A 22,097-nucleotide genomic window follows, 5' to 3' on the forward strand; every position below is an offset into this window, starting at 1 on the left:
TGGGCATTTCCCTAAGCACTGGGACAGCCCCAGGATGTGGCCACCCTCTGCAGTGGCCCTTTTCCCAAAGGCTCAGTCTACCCATCCAGATCCTGATGGGAGCGGCTGATAACATTTGCTTCTGGGAATCCTGGTATCCTTTGCCAGTGAGTCTCTGTCTGTTGACCATCTTTCATTAGAGATACTGATGTCACAGAACAGCTGTCACCAAAGGCTGCACCACCCAGGCTGCACCTCTCACCACAAGCAGATCAATTCTGTTAAACTCTGCATTCAGGAGGGCAAACCTTCCCTCTCTGCCTAAATCATCTGCCTGCAGATCCTCTTTCAATGGGTTTTCCATTGACCACCTGTATTCTTTGCTCTTAGAGGGAGGATTGGACTGTATTTTTTCCCAGCTTTATTGAGACATAATTGACACATGAAATTTTGTAAGTTTAATGTGTACAATGTAGTAATGTTACTTTATTTTTAATTTTTTTTATTCAATTTATTTAAACTAAACAAAAAAGTTCACCCATTTCTCCCACCCTCTACCCCTCCCCGCTTGCAACCACCAATCTGTTCTCTGTATCTGTGAGCTTGGTTTTTTGTTTATTTGTTTTTTTTTAGATTCCACATATAAGAGAGATCATATGGTATTTGTCTTTCTCTGTCTGATATATTTCTTTTTTTTTTTAGAAGTTATTTATGTTTAATGCTTAAAAGTCTGAATGCACAAACAATCTACCATTATAGAAGTACTGGTGGTCAATACAATGCATTAGAACTATGTACAATGCACAGTTTAGTATCAAAATCTTTCTACAGTGTAGAGTTTTACGAAACTGTTAAAGACATCAAACACTAAGCACTTAAGACACCATTTTTTTTTCCTGCTACCACATTAGGAACATCAAGGGACAATCCATTTCAACTTGCAGCATCCATCCATTTCTAGTATGAAATTAAGTAATTTTCTACTTATACAATAAAGTTTATCTACACAGTTCTCTTGATTTTGATCCATAGCAGCAAAGGCACTGTACATCAGCAGATCCACAGACTTAAAAGATTTTTAAAGCATTCAAACAAATAATAATAATAAAAAAAGGAGTCACGTATCATAGTTTAACAGCAACAACAACAACATAAAAGATAACAACAATGTTTCTGGCACAACGGCACAGCCTGTGTCCATTTCAGGGACATCCAGCTAAGACATGGAAAGAACCGGAGGTAAAAAAAGCAAGTCCTCATCCCAGGTGAGAGTCCATTCTTCCTGATTTTCAGAGGGAGGTCCTTGCAAGTCCTCCTCTGTTCCTTGTCTCATAAAAGACTTGACTTGCACAGTGGGAGGAATCCTCCCCTGAATCTGTGCAGTTCCCAAAGAACATGCCAAAAAATAACCTATCATTTCTCGTAATGACAAAACTTCCCAAAGGTATACATCTCCCTCTGCAAAGAAATGTGGCAAAAATACCCAGAAGGGATTAAGTTCTCCCTTTGAGGCCAAATTTAATTTGTTCATCTGTCTATAATACAATAAAAAAGGGAATTAAAAACATATTACAAAGACACTTGTCAACAAGTCAAAAAAAGAAAAAAAGAAAAAGTCCAATTACTTTTATCGAAGATAATCTAAAGCTATAGATATATTGGTTAAAGTTGTCCAAATAGACTCAAATGAATAAGACATGTTCTGTCACCTTCTAATTGTTCAAATTTCCAAACATCTTTAAAATAAGTAAAAAACAAAAACATCTAACAACACAGCAACATATTGCTTCCATATGTAATTATACATTTCACATCTCTATACAGTCATTAGTCTACATTTAGTGACATTTATAATCAGTTATTTTAAACCTTCCTTTCCCCTCCTTTGCCAAAAAAAGGGGGGGAGGGGTATCAAACACAACGCATCTTCATTATCAATGCAGGAGCAGACAGCTTTATTTAGTCAGTCATTGTTAGAAAGCCTTCTTTAAACAAAATAAATATATTACAGATATAATACATAACTAAAGATTCCTTTCACTGTTAAGTAGGGTTATCCATGTTCTTCCAAGTAGATAGCTGAAGATTTGGTATCACAGGTTATTAACGAGTATTCACAATTCAACAGCAGGAAGGAAGTGGGGGAAGGCGGGGACTGAGCTCCACGACTGCAATGAGTACTGGAAATCCTTGGTTTCGGATGCGGGGGAACAGAAGGATGACAGAACAAAGTGCTACAAGGAGGAGTCCAGTTCGCATGAAGATTTGTCCTTAATAAATAACTTCATAAACCGTGGCCTTCTTATCCCCAGAGCCAGTGACAATGTATTTGTCATCCACAGAAATGTCACAGCTGAGCACCGATGAGGATTCTTTGGACTGGAATATACTGGCCCCGTAAGGTGTTCTCCAGGCATTCAGAAGGTTGTCCTTTCCCGTGCTTACAAACCATTTGCCACAATGGGCGAACTTGAGTGACAGGACGCAGCTCTCGTGGAGATGGAGCTGGTACTTGTCGGGCTTGGTGACGTGCAGCACCTCCACGTTGCTGTTCTCCATCCCCACCGCCAGCCACTCTCCAGTTGGGCAGTAGCCCAGAGAAAAGATCTGGGAGGTGAAGTCGTGCTGCTGCAGCTGCCGCCCCTCGCGCAGGTCCCAGGACCGGACCGTGTTGTCCAAGCCGCCCGTCCAGAGCTTGGTGCCATCGTTAGAAATGTCAATACAGCTGGCCCCGTCTGTGTGGCCCTGGAATTGCCTCACCAGCGTCTGGTTGTGCAGGTCCCACACGGCAATGTTGCCGTCACTGCAGCATGAGAAGCAGACCTTGGAGTCGGGGCTGATGGCCAAGGCGTAGCAGGCGGGGGCCGAGGACGTCAGCTCTGCCTTGATGCGTGGGGTGGGAGCCGCCAGGTCCCAAATGGACAGGGTACTGGCTTCCCCTCCCACAATTAGGGTGCGACCATCAGGGAGCAATCGGCAGGAACGGATGTAGTTATCCCTGTTCAGACAGTCGAGCTGAGAGACGGGGCTCTTGTTGCCAGGGTGGCTGATGTCCCAGACCTTGACGCAGCCCTTGCCGCCCGTGTACACGTGTCGCGTGGGGTTGCTGATGGTCACCGCACACACCACCTCCCCGTGGTTCAGGGTGTTGATCTGGCGAGCGTGGCGGGGGATGCCGGGGCCAATGAGGGCGTCCGGGGGGAAGGGGACAGGCTGCATCTGACCGTCCGCAGTAACGTGGAAGGAGTATGCTGGTTTTCCTCCTGGAATGCCTGTCAGGTTTGGAGGTATTGCTGGCACACACATGTGATGGTGTGGGTCAAATCCAACCACTGGCGATCTCCCGTAGGCCGCGGCTGCAGCTGCAGCAGCCGCGGCGGCGCTCATCTGCGGGGAGATGTTGTGCAGCCCTGCGTAGGCAGCTCCAGGGCTGGTCAGCTCCCCATTCATCCCAGCGTGTGGCACAATCCCAAAGGGGGTCGGATATGGACAAGGTACTGCCATTGGGGTCCTTAGGCTCGAGGCCAAGGGGTCGACTCCTGGCGGTTTTCCGGGGACAGGCCTCAATCCGGGAGTGGAATTACTGCCTGGGGTGGGTGCATCGCTTCGTGGAGTAGGGGTATTGGACTTCGACACAGGAGTGGTAGATTTTTCATTAAGGCTAAGTTCTTTGGATTTGGAGGAAGGAGTACTGCTGGAGGATGCGATCGAGGCTGGACTGATGGGGGCATCTTTCTTGAGAAGGCGTGTCTTGTCCAGGCCATTCTCTCTTGGGGAATGTGCAGGGCTCCCTCGAGGTGAGGATGGATCCTCATTGGAAACGTCAACCACCAAGTTGTCATCACTCTTCTCACCATCGCTGTCATAACGAGCTGCGATCTCCTTTTCTTCAGTTTTCTGCTTTTTGCTATCAGAGGAGTAGTCTGTGGAGTTTCTGTGCTTCTCAGCACCTCGGAAACTGGCTGATGGGGATACCGAAGAGCTCTTGATGGAATCTCTGTCTCTTTGATGATCATTGTCATGGTGCTTCTTCTCATCTTTAATTGGAAGGTGAGACTGGCCTCCCAGGGCACTGGAGAGGGCCAGAAGGCCGGCACTGCTACCAGTGGGCGGAATGGCAGGGGGCTGAAGCCCTGAAGGGTGCGGGGTCAGAGGCACTGGCAGACCATGTCCATGTGATAAATGCTGGGCCTGGAGTTGTTGCTGCTCTTGGGACAGGAAAGGAATGACTTGTGCACAGATAGCATTCAGCCTCTTGACAATCTCTGCCTGCTTGTGCATTTCTATATTCAACCCATAGGACATCTCATAATACATCACATAATGCCGCTGCATCTCTGTCTTCTCACTGGCAAGTTTCTCACATTCCAGCTTCAGGCTGTGGTATTGAGCCTGTAAAAACTGAAACTCTTCCTTAATCCGATCACAGGACTCGGAAATTGTAAATTTAAAGGGTTGAGCAGGCTGATGCGGTGCCGGGTGTCTGGTCTGCGGGTACATCTTGCTCAGGTCGCGAATCATCCAAACCGATTTAGTTGGCTGCGCTGGGCAGAGGCACGCGGCTCATTGGCTTTAATGGCCCCGAGAAGGAGGAGGCAGAGGCGGCGGTGGCGGAGGCGGCCGGCCGGGTCCGAGGGGCGGCTCGGGCGGTCCCGGCCCCCGCCGGGTCTCGCGTGACGCGGGCGGCAGAAACGCGCGGCGGCGGCGGCGGTTGGGTGCGGGAAGCCGGGCCGCTCCGCATTCCCCGCGGGCGTCACTGGCCCGCCGCGGGCATTGTCCGGCGCGCGTCTCCCGCGGCAACGCTCCGACGTTCGCTCCGCCGAGGCGTGCCCGCCGAGCCCGGCGCCGCGGCCGCGCCGCTCACCCGGTCTGTCTGATATATTTCACTTAGCATAATGCCCTCGAGGTCCATCTATGTTGTCACAAATGGTAGGATTTCATTTTTTATGACTGCATAATATTCCATTGTGTGTATTTACCACAATTTCTTTATCCATTTATTCATCGATGAACACTTAGGTTGTTTCCATATCTGGTCTATTGTAAATGCTGAAATGAACATGGGGATAATATATCCTTTCAAATTATTTTTTTCATTTTCTTCAGATAAATACTCAGAAGTGGAATTGCTGTATCATATTGTAGTTCTATTTTTAATTTTTTGAGGAACTTTCATACTGTTTTTCATAGGGGTTGACCAATTTACATTCCCACCAACAGTGCACAGGGGTTCCCTTTTTTCCACATTCTTGCCAACAACTATTATTTCTCATCTTTTGGATAATAGCCATTCTAACAGGTGAGAGGTGATATCCCATTGTGGTTTCAGTTTGCATTTCCCTACTGATTAATGACATTAAACATCTTTTCACATACCTATTGGCCATCTGTATGTCTTCTTTAGAAAAATGTCTACTCAGATCTTCTGCCCATTTTAAAATCAGATTTTTTTTTTTTTTGCTATTGAGTTGTATGGGTTCTTTCTGTATTTTGGTTATTAGGCCCTTACCATATATATGATTGGCAGTTATTTTCACTCATTCAATAGGTTGCCTTTCATTTTGTTGATGGTTTCCTTTACTTTGCAGAAACTTTTTAGTGCAGTGTAGCCCCACTTGTTTCTTTTTTACTTTTGTTGCTTTTGGTGTCAGATTAAAAAAATCGTTGCCAAGACCAATGTCAAGATCTTGACATAGTTGTACTGCCTATGTTTTCTTCTATGGAGTTTTATGGTTTCAGGTCTTACATTCAAGTCTTTAATCCATTTTGAGTTAATTTTTGCATATGGTGTAAGATACTGGTCCAGTTTCATTATTTTGCATGTAGCTGTCTAGTTTCCCCAGCACCATTTATTGAAGAGACTGTCCTTTCCGCATTGTATATTCCTGGCTCCTTTGTTATAAATTAATTGACCATACATATATATATGTGGATTTATTTCTGGGCTTTCTATTCTGACCCACTGATTTATGTGTCTCTTTTTATGCCAGTACCATATTGTTTTAATTACTATAGTTTTTGTAATATAGTTGGAGATCAGGGAGCATAATGCCTACAGCTTTGTTCCTCTTTCTCAAGATTGCTTTAGCTATTTGGGGTCTTTTGTGGCTGTATACAGATTTTAGGATTGTTTGTTCTGTTTCATGAAAAGGAATTCTGATAGGGATTGCTTTGAATCTGTATATTGCTTTGGGTAGTGTGGACATGTTAACAATATTAATTCTTCCAATCCATGAGTTTGAAATATCTTATTTTATAAGATAATTGAATAATAATTGAATAATTGATAACAATTGAATAATTGTTAACAATTGATAACAATTGATAATTGATAATTGATAATAATTGATAACAATTGAATAATAACAATTGAATAATTGAAATATCAATTATTTGTGTCTTTTTCAATTTCTTTCATTAATGTCTTGTAGTTTTCAATATACAGGTCTTTTACCTCCTTGATAAATTTATTCCTAGGTATTATATTCTTTTTGATGCAATTATTAATGGAATTATTTTCTAAATTTCTCTTCCAGATAGTTTATTATTAGTGGAAAGAATCACAACAGATTTCTGTGTATTGGTTTTGTATCCTGCAACTTCACTGAATTTGTTTATTAGTTCTAACAGTTTTTTGATGAAGTCTTTAGGGTTTCTATATATAATTTTATATGTGTATATATTGTAGAATGATTATCACAATAAGGTTAGTTAACACGTCCATCACTTCACATAGTTACAATTTTTTTATGTGTGGTGAGAAATTTTAAAATATACTCTCTTAGCATCTTTCAAATATACAATACAGTATTGTTAACTGTAGTCACCATAAGATTGGTCTATAGTTTTACCAAGAGGAGGAAGTCAGTAAACTGAGAGTTATCTACCTCCTTGATTAACTCACTGTGTGATCTTGGGCCAGTCTCTGGCCTTCTCTGGACCTCCTTTCCCCTACCTGCAAAGTGTGGGTTTGGACTCAACTATTTCTGACCACCCACAATTTTGTGATTCTGGGACTAAAAAAAGCAAGATGGCAAGGGCAACATAGTATGAGTTTCCTCACTGGGAAAGATTCAATCTAATCATAATAAGAAAAAAAAAGAATCAAAATAGTTGCCTCCATTTATTTGACCTTACTTTCCAAGCCTGTGCTGTGAGCTTTGTGAAGGTCTTACTAAATCCTCATAATAACCCTAGGAGGTGGGCACCATGTTTATTCTTTTTTTCCAGGTGAAGAAACTGAGCCTCAGAGATGTCAAATACCTTCCCAAGGTCACAGAGTCAGTAGGTTGGGACTCAGTCATAGATGTCTGTCTGCATTTGGAGTTTCTTTCTGCTTTGGGGAAGCCCAGAGCCCAGAAGCTGTGGTGGATCTGATCCAGCTGTGCTCTTAGGGCCAACTGTCCTTTTCAAATGTGCCTTCCTTTACTTAGATACCAACATCATTGCTATTTAGGTTTTTTCGATGACCCTCCTTATTTTCTCCCTATTCTGTCTTATTCAGCAAAATGAATGAATGAACGTTTCTTATGATACAAGTCTAATTTTCTTCTAGAAATGAAACTGTTTATCTCTCTTCTTTGTTTCTCAAGCCAAAAGAATATTTTCCTCTTTTCTTGGGAGTCCACTTATAAGTTAAAATTTTAATGAAATGTTTCATAATTCAACAATTGGAACAAGGATCAGGTAATAACGGAGTAAATTGTGAACACCCTGAGAACACCCTCTTCCATTGGTTGTCTGAGCCAAAGCTTCAGAAGCTTCCCACCACATACTCTATTCCCAGTGCCTTTCAATTTCTCAGACATTTCCCTTAAAATCTTAAGATCTTAAGACTCAGGTCAGATGTCCTAAGATAAGGGTCCTAAGATCCTTAAAGACTCAGGTCAGATGTCACTGCTCTTGTGTTACCAATTAATGCAGAGCATGCTTTTTTTGTAAATTTCTGAGCTCTGCATTTAAATGTTAAGCACCTCTTAAACATTGAAGGCAAAGTTCTTATTGCACTGATCTTTGGAACAGCTCTGGATCTGAGCTCACATGTTGCCTGTAATATATGCTCAATAAGGGTTTTGCAGTATATTAGTTTCATATGTATGTGTCAAAAGCTAAAAAGTTCCCATGCCCTTTGGCCCAGTTATCCCCATGGCAAGAAATTTATCCAAAGGAAGTAATTGAAGAGGAGAAAGGAAATTATAGAGAAAAATGCTGTAAAATATGTATTTGCTAAATATTGGAAACAAGTGAAATGTTTATTAATAGGGTAATGGTGAGTAAGTTACAGTACATGATCTTGATGGAACATAATTCATTCTGTCATTGGTTAAACAAATATACTGACTGCCAAGGAGTGAGAAATAGAAGAATGAGTCAGACGCCTTCAGTGAGTACACAACCTGGCAGAGTCTTCTGAAATGATCATTACAAAACTATATAGAAACAGAGGGTTATTTGTGGCCCAATGTTAAGAGGAAAAAAAAGCAGATTATAAAACTCTCTGTACATTATGGTTGCAACTCGAAACACGTGAGGGTGTGAATGAGGTCTGGTGGGCAGATGAATATATTGTGTGGTTAGATTATAGACGATATTTTCTTTAGCATCATCACAATTGTTTTTCAAGCTTTAAAGTTTCAGTCCATCCCAAATGTTTACTGAGAAAGGGAAAACTGCTCCTGGGTCCCTGGCTGTCCAGGTTGGCAGTGGCATGAATGATGGGGTTCTCTCCAGATGGGGTTGCCACCAGTTGATTGGAAGGAAATGTTCCAGGAAGTCCGGGAGGGTTGGGTCAGGAAAGGCTATCAACCTGTATATCTATGAGTGTCCATTGAGCGCCACTGTAGGAGCCAGCCTCCTCTGTGTCTGAGCTACATCACGCATCAGAGCCCGCAAGGCCCTTCCAAGCTCTGTCAACAGCACCACTTAAGCACAGTGCCAGGTGGAGGAAAAGCTGAAGTCTGGGAACCAGACAAGAGGGTTGGAACCTGCAAGAGTTAGAGGCTGGTTCCTCATGCTGAAAAGGATGCTTCCTACATGAAAAGTTCTATTATCTCCATTCTACGGATGAGGAAACGGAAGTTCAGTTAGCCCCAGATTACCCAGCGGATAAGTGGTAGAGTTGGGATTGGAAACCATGCCTTCTCAGTTTCGGCCAGTGTTTTTTCTGTTTATCCCTCTGGGCTCTGGAGCAGGTGGCGATGCATGCAGCCGGATTGAAGAGAGCTGACTGACAAGGTGGCTGGAGTCCTTTGTGAAGGGGAGGTACTGGCGAATCTGTTGGTGGAACCACATGATGGAGGGTGTCAGAAGCCAGGCATTTGAGCTTGGACTTGATGCAGTAGGGGCTGGGAAACCTTTGTAGGTTTGGGGACATGACAGAGGCTGGTGGTGTGTGCTGGCTGGTATGGTCGGGGTGAGGCTGGGCTAGACGCAGGTAAAGTTGGTGGGCAACTCTTGTTATATCTGATCAAAGCAGCACCCACCCCTCCAGCTTCTTGGAAATATGTCTTCATGCATCTCCAACCACAAGATTGGAATGGAAGCTGCCATCTTATCTATGTCTTCCCTGTGGATACTGCCACCTGGTCCAAGGATGAGAATCTGTTACAAACTTGGCCAATCAGAGCCCTTCCCTGGGTATTTTGACCTTGGGACCAGAGGGATATAGGTCTCATTCCCTCTCTGATGACAAAGCTGTGTTATGTGAGTCTGGGATCTCTGTTACCACTCAGAGATTTGAGAGTCAGAGAGAGGAAGTTCTAGCTAGATTCAATCTCTAGTTTTCACTTACTCTGAGGATTCGCCACCCCCTTGCCCATGTTATAATGTGAATGATACTGCCTGTTTTCAGGCTAAATTAATCTGAGTTGAATTTTTGTAATTTGTAAACAAGAAACTCTTGACACTGGCAGTAAGAAACATGCCTATCCTCTATCATTCAGATTTTGAACACAATTCTCAAAAATACTTTCAGGATTGCTTTTGGGCATCAGGCCCTTTGTGTCTTGCATGTAAGAAATTAAAAAATCTGTCCTCATTATTCAGTGTCGGTCTCAGAAACTCCAGGCTTGCTGGAGGGACAAGGCTTTCAGAGGAGGATGGATGTATTTCCATCACTGGTGTAATGAGTGAAATTGCTGCTCAGAACACTTTCTCGCCTGCTCCTTTGTGATTCAGACGGGGACAGGGAGAAACTGACGTGGACAGGATGGCCACACAGGACAGCCAGGCATTTACTGTACAGGTGGTAAAGGTATCTTCTGAATTTCTCTCCAGCAAATGCATAGATGAGGGGATTAAGGCAACAGTGGGTAAACGCAACTGTCTCGGTCACACTGAGGGCCAACCTCAGATCCCTCTTCATGTCACAGTTGGGAAAGAAGTCATAGAGATTGAGTGTCTCTAAGAAAATCATGACGTTGTAGGGTGTCCAGAAGAGGAAAAACATGATGACCACAAGAAAGATCAGCCTAATGGCTTTAGCTTTCTTTTGGTTTTTGCAGGAAAAAAGTGTCCGCATGATTCTGAAGTAACAGTAACTCATAATAAGCAGGGGGAACAGGAAGCCAAGAAAATTTATTTCTACATTGCGGAGCACAGGCCAGATTTCCTGTAGGACCTCGGGGTAGTCACCAAGGCATTCGTTTTCTTTCTGTTTGGTGAACATGAACTGGGGTGCGGCCACCAAGATGGCGGCTGCCCAGACGCCAAGGCTGATGGTGACGCCATGCTGCACGGTCCGGTTGTTCATGGAGTTGGCGGCCAGGACAATGGCCAGGTATCTGTCGATGCTGATGATGGTGATAAAGAATATGCCTCCAAAAAACCCGATGAAGAAGAAGGCGGTGGTGAGTTTGCACACGGCGTTATGAAGGCCTTGCTCGTTTATAAGATAGTGAGTCCAGAAGGGCAAGGTGGCTACAAAGAGCAGATCAGAAAAGGCCAGGTTCACGAGGTAAACGTCAGTGATGCTCTTGGGCTTCTGGCTGTTGTTGAGGGCAAACACCACCAACAAATTTCCCACCAGGCCAAAGGCAAAGACAAGGGAGTAGAGTATGGCCAGGAAGACAGTTCCCAAGGCCACGATGTCCCCCATATCACAGGCTTCTGCAAGCTCATCATACTCAAAGTCTTCTAAACTTGATTCAGGGGAGATGGTGGGCATGATGAGCACCTGGATGAGAAAGGAAGACAACTAATGGCATTAGTTCTCAGAGAAACAAAGTTGGAATTCTGCCCCTTACATAGGCAGACTGGAAGAAGCAAACATTTAGTTGGGTGTCTAACCAATACGTTTCCCAATGTCATGCGTGCTATCTTGTTTAATCTCTGTGATGGAGGCTATAACAGACCCCTTTGACAGAGAGGAAACCAGTCCCTGAGAGGCTCAGTGAACTCACTATGAAACTATGCAGTAAATGGCTCAGTTAGCGTTTGAATCTAAGCCTTTTGAAGCTTGAGACAGATCTTTTTTTCTTTGATTTTCAAAAGTCTATCTGAAAGATAGCTAGCTTGACCAGGGTGTGGATGGGGGAGAGAGGACGAGCGAGTGGGGAGGAGAGGGGTGTGGTGGTGGGGACGCCGTAATTCACACTTCCAGTCCAAACTTCCATTCTCCACCCCCTTTCTTTCTCCCACCTCTCTGCCCTCTGGACCCTCATTTCTCCTGCATGAAGACTGGAGAGGTCCTAGACACTGCAGAGCCCTGGGCAGACCTGCACCCAGAGCCTCATCTTTGTTTTTGAGAGCCATATCTTTCCCTCTCCCTCTTGGAACCAACTAAGTCTTTCTGTTCCTTAAGGGATAAGACATAGAGTCAGACACCCTAGGGTGATTACCTTGCCTTGATTTGCCCAGGACTCTTCTGGTTTTAGCACTGAAAGTCTCACATGTCAGAAACCCCTCAGTTCTAAGCCAACTGGGATGGTCAGTCATCCTACAACTCCAAGAGGGAGTGTCACCATCATCCAGGCCTTTGCAGTCATGAAAGGGCTAATGGATCCCAGATGGAGGCCTGTGCTCAATTAGATTGCTGCCCTGGGTCTTGGGGGATAAGTAATCTGATAATTACTAGCCCTGCACTTCACTGTGACCTAGCCTCCTCCACTGTTCTTTTCCTGTTTTTTTATGGACAAGAATGGAAAGATAAGACATTTCTGCTCAGGTTGGGAAGTGACACTTGTCCATCCCCTCTTCTGCCAGCCAGGATTCACTCCAGAGGCTGCAAGGGGAGCCCTTTTGCCCTGGTCCTCTGGGACCCCCTCCTCTTCCTTGTGATACCACAAGACAGGCCCTCAGAAACCTCAGCGCACACCTCCTGGTCGTCACTGCCTCCACTCAGCACAACTAAAACCAAAGCTCATGCTTCTTTAACCAGGGGAGCTTTCACACCCCGCTACATCCTTTTCATGCTGGTTTCACCAAGATGGTGTCTCTGCCGAGGCGAGGGCCCCGCCACCCAGGGCTTTGCGTCTCCCTTCCCAGCCTCTGCTTCGTGTCCTGGCCCAGCTCTGCCTCTCACCCAGACGCTTCCGGGCGAAGTGGCCCGAGGCTTTCTGACCTGGGCCGTCACAGGCTGGGATGGAGTTCTCAGCCCCAGGGAACTGTATGCTTTCTTTGCTTTCAGCTGCAATGCCCTTTTCTCAGAGAGGAGCCTCTGGCTATGACCTTAATCAATAAAAGTTAAGTTGAACCATACAAAATGGCTGATATGCAACCATTTTTGAGTGACATAAGTGTCAGTTTCAAATGGCTCAGCTGAGATGACGGGCGGCCCGGAGTGGCCGCTTGGTGCAGGTGACTTGTTGCTGGAGCCCATCTTCCCAGACAGTCAGCTGTGTAGGAGCACAAACAGTCAAGCCCTTGTAGTCCTAAGTTGGGGATGCTTGGGGTAGCCCCCCTCTTCCCGCCCCCCACCCCGGGTCAGGAGATGGCAGAGTTGACCTCGAGAGGAGTCCAAGGACAATAAAAATCGTTTTGCATCTCTTTGGGGCCTGTGTTCAGTCCTGAAAGCCCAGGAACTTGGTGCTTTTGGATTGGCTTGATTTTTGCCAAATCTGCATGTGGTGGGTTCGACATCCACTCTTGGCGGCATGCCTCACACACAGGGACCTCCTACAAATCTTCGGGCAGGTGTCCCTGGGTCATTGGGAAAAGTGGGGAGGTGGGCTAGAAGGGGGCGGGCACACACTTGGCAACCCTGAGCCAGGTGCCCAGCAAGGAGAGGGGAGGGACTGGGGACCTCCTTGCCACATGCCACCTGTTTATTTCTGACATCCTGGCCTTTTCCAAGCTCTTGCTGCACCTTCCCCATCCTCTCATCATGAATATCCCTGGAGCCCTTCAGCAGGGCAGTGAATTAAATATAGAACTTTCCTTTCAGAATTGCGGAGAGGATTAAATAGGTAATAACATGAAGTGTCTAGAACTTGATAGCTTTATCCAGGCACCTTTTCAGGAAAGGTGGGCCTGAGCTGGGTGGACCTTTTATTTCTGGGTCCTCTGAGATGTCCCAGGATTGGGCCAGGAGCCTGAAGATAGGGCCTCTTGGTAGCAGACAAGAGCAGGGCTAATGCCTAGGGGTCAAAGGGCTGCCAGAGATCAACTGGCTTTCATTCAGGCTGCACACTGGCCTCCCAGCCCCTGAGGACACCAGAAACCAAGTGCAAGAATCCAGTGAAGGCACAGTGGCTAAGAATCCACCTGCCAATGCAGGGGACCCGGGTTTGGGCCCTGGTCCAGGAAGATCCCACATGCTGCAGAGCAACGAAGCACGTGTGCCACAACTACTGAGCCCACGTGCCACAACTACTGAAGCCCGCACACCTAAAGTCCATGCTCCACAACAAGAGAATCCACCACAGTGAGAAGCCTGCGCACTGCAACAAAGAGTAGCCCCCGCTCGTCGCAACTAGAGAAAGCCTGCGGGCGTCAACAAAGACCCAACACAGCCAAAAATTAAAACATTAAAAAAAAAAAGAATCCAGTGAAATAAGCCTTCACAGCATCTACTAAGCGAGGTTCATATAGACGGGATTGCAAGGGGAAGGATAGGTGCAGGAGTGAAGCACTAGCACAGGTCCCACCACACTAACTGAGGCTGCACTGCACACGTCCCCACAGCTGTCCGTGGGTCTCCTCACCTTCTGTTCTGTTAAGTCAACGTTTTACTAAATGGTGCCGAGCTGGCAGAGTCTGGGCTGAACCTAGAAGCTGAGCTTTGAATACACGTGGGTTTCATACCCAAGTTGAAATGAATTTTATAGAACCTGCTTTAAAAAACACCAAGCTGGCTCTACTGCCGATCCTGTTCTACTTCCTCCGGTCACTTCCTTTTCTCAGGCCTGCTCACTTATTTTTTAACTTCTTTTTTTGGTCATCGTTACCCACTGTTTCCAATCAGCTTCCCTTTTCTACACTTCCCCTCTCATTAGCTGGCCCCCATCCACTTTCTTCTCCCCAGTGTCTTTTTTGTGTTGCTTCCTCCTCTCTTTTGACTTCACGTCCTGCTTAGTTTTCTAGATTCAATGAGTCTTTTTTGTTTTTTTTGTTTGTTTACCTTCCTTGCTCTCTTTTTATGGCTTTTTAGGCCCTTGAGTACACGTGGGTTTGAGGTTCAGTCTAATGCCTATTGTGAGGCTTAATTTTTTTCCTTTGGACCAAACAAAACTCAGGAATTGCTTGATCCCTGATCCCAACTTTCCCCGTGGGGGTACCACTATCTCTTGAGGTTCTAGAACCTGAGGTTATCCTCGGAAAGCCCCAGTTTAGGAGAGAAGTCTGCCGTTCCTGGATACCTGCTAAGTGTCATGCTCCAGACATAAGACCCCATTTAATTCTCACCACAACACCTCATGGGAAATGACTCTGCCCCCTTGCAAAATAACCACCAGCAGCTCCAAAAGATCTGGGTAATTTGTCCAAGGGAGCAACAGAACCAGGATTTCAAGCCAGGTGCATCTCTTCACAAAGCCGTGTTCCCTGCCCTGCACCATGCTTTCCCTCTTGGAAGGGAATTTTGCATGTTACTGCAGGTCCTGTCTCTAGAATGAGAACTGAAAAATAGTAGAGGTGACCCCTCTTTAAAGGATAAGATTCAAGAAGTGACCCTGAACACTTTTCCTGGGTTTTGCCTTCTAGACTCAGGACCCAGAAGGCTGACCCTCAGTGAAACGGTGGGTGGGAAATGGAGGGGATGGGGATATTATTTGCCTCTCCAGCCATGTCTAGGTGGTCCTCACTGCCAGACCCCCAGAACCTAGCTCTCAACAATGGTGGTGAAGAAATGGGAATCCTTTTCTCTGGAGAAGGAAAGGCTAAAGGCTAAAGGGTCAGCTTATTTCCTGTCTTCAAATACAGTGATGCTCTTCAGAGCCATGTACTTCAGAGGGGTCCACATACCCTGAAATAAGCTGGCAGACCCTGGGCAGCTCACTTCCAGCTCGGCCTCAGTTTCTTGATGTATGTAATGAAAGCCCTGGACCGGACCAGCTCTAAGGGCCTGGCCAGCTCTGGATGCTCAGTTTTCCAACAAGGACCGAACAGAAGGAAACAAACAGTCTTAAAGAGCAGCATGAGTCCTGGGTCAGGGGAAGCGTGGCCTTGTGTCCGCAGAGTGGCTGCTCAGCAGCCTGCAAAGCTTCTGGGCTCGCAGGCGGCTAGCATTCAGATGAGGTTCTGTTTGGAGACAGAGAGCTGAACTAGTTAATTTTGAGTGCTGACAAATCTGGAATTCACCTTGGGCCACGTAGGAAGGTTCTCAGTCTGGCCCCAAGCCCACACCCCTGGCTACTTGGCACCCTGAGTTTAAGGACCTGATGGTTTTCCAATTTACAATGACAGCTATTTTTTATGAGACCCCTCCTTAGGATGCAGAGAGAGCAAGGCCAAGAAGGCAGAAGAGGAGCAGATAGATGGATGGGCCTTGAATTCCATGCTGAGGAGCAGTGGGCACATTTTACAACTTGCACCCCATCCTCCACGCAAGTAGATTGAGTGACTTTCTACTCCTGCAGCAGAATCCACCTAAAACACCTTGGCGTGACTCACCCACCAGCATTTTATACGGGCCAAAACACACCCCAAGCCAAGACCAGTAACAGGAGAAAACCACACGTGGAGTGAGGCCCCTCTGCTCGTGTGTGAGCCACCCCTTCACAGGACCTGCCCCTGTTCTTGGTTTGCCACACCTCCCTCTGCTTTCCTCCTAAAGTCCTTTATGGTATTTATTTATCTCTGTCAAAATGAACTGTGAAATTTAGAAAGGAAATGCCTATGACTTTCCTTTTTTAATAACTGAAGAAGAGATGGACTTGCTTATTAATTAATTTTTGATTAAGCCAATATCTGTTAATTATCTTTACCATACACTGGTGTATGGACAAGTGAAAATTAAAAATAAGAGGCTTGGGACTTCTCTGGTGGTGCGGTGGTTAGGAATCCGCCTGCCAATGCAGGGGACACAGGTTCAAGCCCTGGTCCAGGAAGATCCCACATGCTGCAGAGCAACCAAGCCTGTGTGCCACAACTACTGAGCCCTGTGCCACAACTACTGAGTCCATGTGCCACAACTACTGAAGCCCGTGCACCTAGAGCCCATGCTCCGCAACAAAGAGAAGCCACCGTGAAGAGAAGCCCGCGCACCGCAACGAAGCGTAGCCCCCGCTCAGCACAACTAGAGAAAGCCTGCGCACAGCAACGAAGACCCAATGCAGCCAAAATAAATAAATAAATTAATTAATTAATTAATTAACTAAAAAAAATAATAAGAGGCTTAATTCTCCCTGTTGGAAATAAGGGACAAGAGTCCACTTGCCTCCTTTTTCTTAGAGTATTTATTTTAGAAAACATGTAATTGTACCTTCTTTCCTCTTTGAAGTGTGGATATATATCCTTTAGAAAATGTGATCATTTCCTCTGTCAGCTTCAGAGCCGGGAGGCATCTCTTTGAAATGTAGATATTGAGGTGCCCAGGCTCCCAGTCCCAGGGGGAGGGCAGGAGCCTGACTTGGGCAGGAACCTGGCTCCAAGTTACACAATTACCTCTGATAATAAAGGGATGAGAAGTTTGTTTCTCCTCTGGATGAAGCCAACCAACTAATACAGATGATGAACCCAATGACCATGGTAAACTTGGGATGAACTGTGTGTGACTGTCAGGTTCCCTTACTTAAGCACCAGTTATTGTGTATCTTGAGAACATGTGTGTAAGGGGTTGTGTCTGGTCATATACCAGGGTGAGATTTTTTTGTGTCTTTACTACCTCATAGCAGATTGCCTGTGATGCACATCACATTTAATGCTTATTCAGTAATGAAAGAGTTTTCTTTCTCTACCATATTCATGGAGAGATTTTTCTAGGTTGGAGATTTTGTTTTTCATTCTATTTCCCCAACAGTAGGCACTGTGCTCAATTCTGTGGAGGTAAAAATGTCTAAGATATAGTCTCTGTGAATTTTTATTATTATTTAGTAACAGAGTATAAGAAAAGTGATGGGAAACCCAAGAATTGGACCATTTAAGCTGAGTCTTAAAGGCTGGGAGGGTCTTCCAGGTTGATAAAGATGGTGGTGGGCATGGGGTGGGGTGTGGTTTGAAGCCCAAGGCACTGAGAGTATGAGCATAAGGAGGTTTCCTGGGTCCACGGCCAGGCAGAGAGGGTGTGAGGGACTATACAGAAACAGAAGGAAGTGAGGATGGTGGGGTTAGGAGGGGCCAACCTGTTCCCGGAGGCTTCAGGAAAGTTCACTTTAGTCTGAGTGGAGGGCTCAGGAAAGGATGCAGAGAGAAGGCAGAAGAGGGGTAAACAGAGGAGCCTCAAATTCTACACTGAGGATCTATAAGGAGAAATTATAAAAGACTTTAATAGGCAAAAAAATCCTTTATTGGGTGTCCTGTCTAGCACACCCTTTGGGGCCATCTCCCCCTTTCACTGTCTGAGCTAATTTACAAATGACTGATGATGATGCGATAATTCTTGTTCATGGAAACAGAAGTTGTGTCTGGTGGTGATGCATTTGATAACTGCCATGTGGATAGGGGCCAATTTTGCATTTATCTATAAATTCATCTCAGCATTTCTGGTAGTATCTCATCCATGCTATTGCTGTGGCTATGGTCTGTTCATTGTTATTGCTGAATAGGATTGCACTGTGTGAGTGCCCCACGATTATTATCTGTTCTATGCTGATGCACTCTGGGTGGCTTTCAGTTTTTGAACAATTCTGTCATGAACATTTCTGTGTGTGCATCTACATTTCCTACAGTAGAAATGCATTTTAAAAATGCAAACCAAAAAGCAGACATACTGTATGAATCCACATATGTGAGGGTCAGAAACAGGCAAAGAAAATCCACAGTGTTTAAGAATGAATACGTAGGAGGTAAAACTACACGGACAAAGAAGGAAGCAACGACCATAAAAGTCAGGAATGGGGTGATTTTGGGGAGAGCAGCGGTGGTGATCAAGAAGGGACCTGAGGGAGGCTGCCGGGGGCTGGCCTGGTTCTCTGCTGCTGCCTGGATGTTGGTTTGGTAGCAGATCAATTTATAAGCTGTTGACCTGCACACTGTCCTTTGAGTGTGTTACCTTTCCCAATGAACATAGGTTTACAGAAAAAGATGAAGAGGGCCTGGGAATATATTTAAAGAGATGTGGTATAGGTTTTCTTCCCTGCCAAGAGTTGCAATTCACTCACATGTGTGACCATTCATACTTTCTTTCTGAATAATGTTTTCCAATGACACAAACCTTCTGAGCCCAAATGTCCTCACAATGATGATAACAGCATACATCAGTGTTGAACATCAAAGTGTGTCAGCAATTTGTTATTAAAATAATTTTCGTTATAAATGCAATAGTTGCTTGTTATAAAAAATGCAGATGGTGGGACTTCCCTGGCAGTCCAGTGGTTAAGACTCCGAGCTTCCACTGCAGGAGGTGTGGGTTTGATCCCTGGTCAGGGACCTAAGATCCCACATGCCTCACGGCACAGCCAAAAAAAAAAAAAAAAAATGCAGATGGCACAAAAAAGCATGGAAGAAACAGGAAAGAAAAAACTCAAAACTATCTACAATCCAACTTCCCAGAACCAACCACAGCTAGCTTTTAGCTTCTTCCATCCAATCTTTATGCATATTTTAATTTTCACATGGAGTATATTTAAAATGCAAATGCTATTTTAAAAACTTTTTATTATATAATTTCCAAACATATATAAAAGCAGAGACAAGCCCCATGCACTAATCACCCAGCTTCAACAATTAGCAACTCATGATCCGTATTTCATCTATTCCCCACTCATGCCCTACTGGATTATTTAAAAATAAATTCAGGGACTTCCCTGATGGTCCAGTGGTTAAGACTACACGCTCCCAATGCAGAGAGGGGGCCTGGGTTCAATCCCTGGTCAGGGAACTAGATCCCGCATGCCGCAACTAAGAGTCCACGTGCAGCAACTAAAGATCCCTTGTGCCGCAACTAAAACCCGGCACAACCAAATAAATAAATAAATAAATATTTTTAAATAAATAAATAAATAAATCCAGATGTCATAACATTTCACCCATAAACAGTTAAATGTGAGTCTCTAAAAGAATAAGAAAGAAAAAAAATAAAATTATTTTAAAAAATAATAGGGAGTTCCCTGGTGGTCCAGTGGTTAGGACATTGTAATTGATTTACAAGGTGTTAATTTCTGCTGTAGAGCAAAGTGATTCATGTATATGTGTGTGTATGCATATATATTCTTTTTGGTGCTATACAGTAGGATCCTGTTGTTTATCCATTCCATATATAATAGTTGGCAGATGCAATTTTAAATGATGCTTTTTTTGAGCATTTCTCCATGTCCCTGAAATGTAATTACTAACACTTCTAATCATATTCCACTATGTTAAGCATATCATAAATGATCTAATCACTCACCGCCCCCCATCCCCCCCAGGCCCCTTGGATATTTAGGCTGCAACATCCTCTGGAAAATGGTCTCCCTTGTTGGCATGTAAAGCAAATCAGCATCATTAACCGACTTTGACCTCTGACCACAGTGCCCCACCCAGCTCACCCACAGGTGCTGAACGAGTCCTCTGCTCCTACCTGGGCTGGACCTGGGAAGGGAACCTCTGGATATGCCAATCAGCCGCCCTGTCCCACGCAGACTCTGCCAGAGAGTATTTCCCTTTCCTTCCCTCTGAGAGCATCTTTAATTGCAAAGTTAGCCAATAGTATCTGGTTTCCTGTGAGGTAGACTATCTTTAGATGCTGCCGCAGGCAAGTTCAGAAACTCCAGGCTGGAGGCCAGCTGGAGGGCCTGAAGTTACAGACCTGGAAGACCCAAGCCTGGGGCAGACCAAGAGGGGCTTGGAGGGAGTGATAACTTAGGGGCTGTGTTATCTCCCTCACATGGGTGGAGGGCAGGGAACAGTATAGCTCTCTTTAATGATGTGCCTTCAGGCAAGCCCAGAAACTGAGCCTCAGTTTTCCTGCCAATAAACAGGAGCCGATAATACTCACTGGACAGCATTGGGGTGCAGATTGAATGAGCTACAGCTTTTCTCCTCAAAGTGTGATTCCAGCTAGGAGCTTATCAGAAATGCAGCACCTCAGGCCCCCAACCTAGGCCTCTTGAATTAGACTCTGCATTTTTTGATGCCTTATAGATTTTATTTGTTATAAAGAAAATTCATCTCTATATGTATCTTTATTTTTTATTTTTATTTTTTTCATGTGACTTGCTTTATTGTGATACCTGCTTTATTGTGGTGGTCTGGGACCGAACTCACAATATCTCTAAGGTATGCCTATATTGTTTTATTTAAAAAATTTTCTTTCTATTGAAGTATAGTTGATTTACAGTGTTTCAGGTGTACAGCAAAGTGATTCAGTTATACATACATATACAAATATATATATATTCTTTTTCAGATTCTTTTTCATTTTAGGTTATTACAAGAATGGAATATAGAGACTCTGCATTTTAATGAAATTCTTAGGAAATTGGTAAACACATTGAGTCTGAGAGACGTTGGCACAGAAAACACCTACTGAGTGCCTGTTACCTGATGGATACTTAATAATTATGTTTCCCCTCACCTCCCTCCTTCAAGGCATCTAGTGATTCCCTATACCCTGCAGTCAAGCCCAAGTTCTGTATCTGATGGGCAGTGGCACAGGCTGCTCCAGCGGGATGTGGCACCTGGGTGGGCCCTGTTGTACAGGTCGTGCTCCTGCTCCCTGCCCTGGCCAGCTGGTTCTCTGACTGTAACTCGTATCTCAGCCACCTCGGCTGCACTGCCTACCCACCACTTCCTTACCTGCCTGAGTCATATTCAAGGCCAAGCCTCTTCCTAGTCCATCCCTATCCCAGGGCCTGGTCAGGGTCTGGCACCAGTGGGCCCTCAACACACGTGTTTATCACATGGTCAGTGACCACATGCCCACAAGGCCTTCCCTGGCTGCCCACTGCCCTTCTCACAGCTTGTGCCCAGTGTGCCCCTGGTCTCCTATGCTCTCCTGAGGGTGGGGCTGCACTGCAAGCTTCTACCTTGCCTTCTCCCCATCACCAACATGGACTCACCGGCCAGGACCAGCTGTGGCTGGGACTGCAGTGCTATGGGTTGGCTGACCTACTGGCGTTTGAGGAACTCCACTGCCCCATTTCCTTTCTCGGTCTCGCCCTGGCCTCAGTGTCAGGCCACCTTTCCCTGCCTTTGGCCAGGCTAAAATTTGTGCTAAAAATAATCCAAAGACTGCTGCTAGACACCCTCAGGTGGGACCTCAATATAGAGGAGCCTGCCCCACTGAGGACTCACAGATAGACTTTACTCAAATACCTCAAGCTGCAGGAAACTTCAGATACTTGTTAGTGTTTGTGGACACTTTTTCTTTTTCTTTCTTTTTTTTTTTTGGCCGTGCCATGTGGCATGCAGGATCTTAGTTCCCTGACCAGGGATCAAACCTGGGCCCCCAGCAGTGGAAGCACAGAGTCCTAACCACTGAAGTGCCAGGGAATTCCCTGTGGACACTTTTTCAGAATGAGTGGAAACATAAGCCACCTGGACAGAAAAAACATCTGAAGTAGTTAAATCCCTCTTTAAGGAAATTATTGCCCAAGTTGGAT

The 22,097-nt window shown here is 45.2% G+C and overlaps 2 protein-coding genes across 2 annotated transcripts; both read right to left on the minus strand.

The window, feature by feature from the left end:
• Positions 1 to 1,828: 1,828 nt before the first annotated feature.
• LOC308623713 (transducin-like enhancer protein 4) lies at positions 1,829 to 4,839 on the minus strand. The gene has a single exon (XM_081246389.1). It carries the CDS (start codon positions 4,498 to 4,500, stop codon positions 2,251 to 2,253), a length of 2,250 nt encoding a protein of 749 aa, XP_081102515.1. The 5' UTR covers positions 4,501 to 4,839; the 3' UTR covers positions 1,829 to 2,250.
• A 4,350-nt stretch (positions 4,840 to 9,189) lies between these two features.
• Positions 9,190 to 20,095, minus strand: CX3CR1 (C-X3-C motif chemokine receptor 1). Its single transcript, XM_081246664.1, has 2 exons — positions 20,075 to 20,095; positions 9,190 to 11,152 (listed from the first exon to the last, which is right to left on the minus strand). The coding sequence occupies exon 2, from the start codon at positions 11,141 to 11,143 to the stop codon at positions 10,067 to 10,069; it is 1,077 nt and encodes a 358-aa protein (XP_081102790.1). The 5' UTR covers positions 11,144 to 11,152; positions 20,075 to 20,095; the 3' UTR covers positions 9,190 to 10,066.
• Positions 20,096 to 22,097: the final 2,002 nt, after the last annotated feature.

Source organism: Mesoplodon bidens (genome assembly GCF_964165515.1).
Source record: "Mesoplodon bidens genome assembly, chromosome: 10".
Lineage (NCBI taxonomy): Eukaryota > Metazoa > Chordata > Mammalia > Artiodactyla > Ziphiidae > Mesoplodon > Mesoplodon bidens.

Excerpts from the sequence above, each read along its gene's own strand:
- LOC308623713 (XM_081246389.1), bottom strand. The coding sequence starts at position 4,500 with ATGATTCGCGACCTGAGCAAGATGTACCCGCAGACCAGACACCCGGCA.
- CX3CR1 (XM_081246664.1), bottom strand. The coding sequence starts at position 11,143 with ATGCCCACCATCTCCCCTGAATCAAGTTTAGAAGACTTTGAGTATGAT.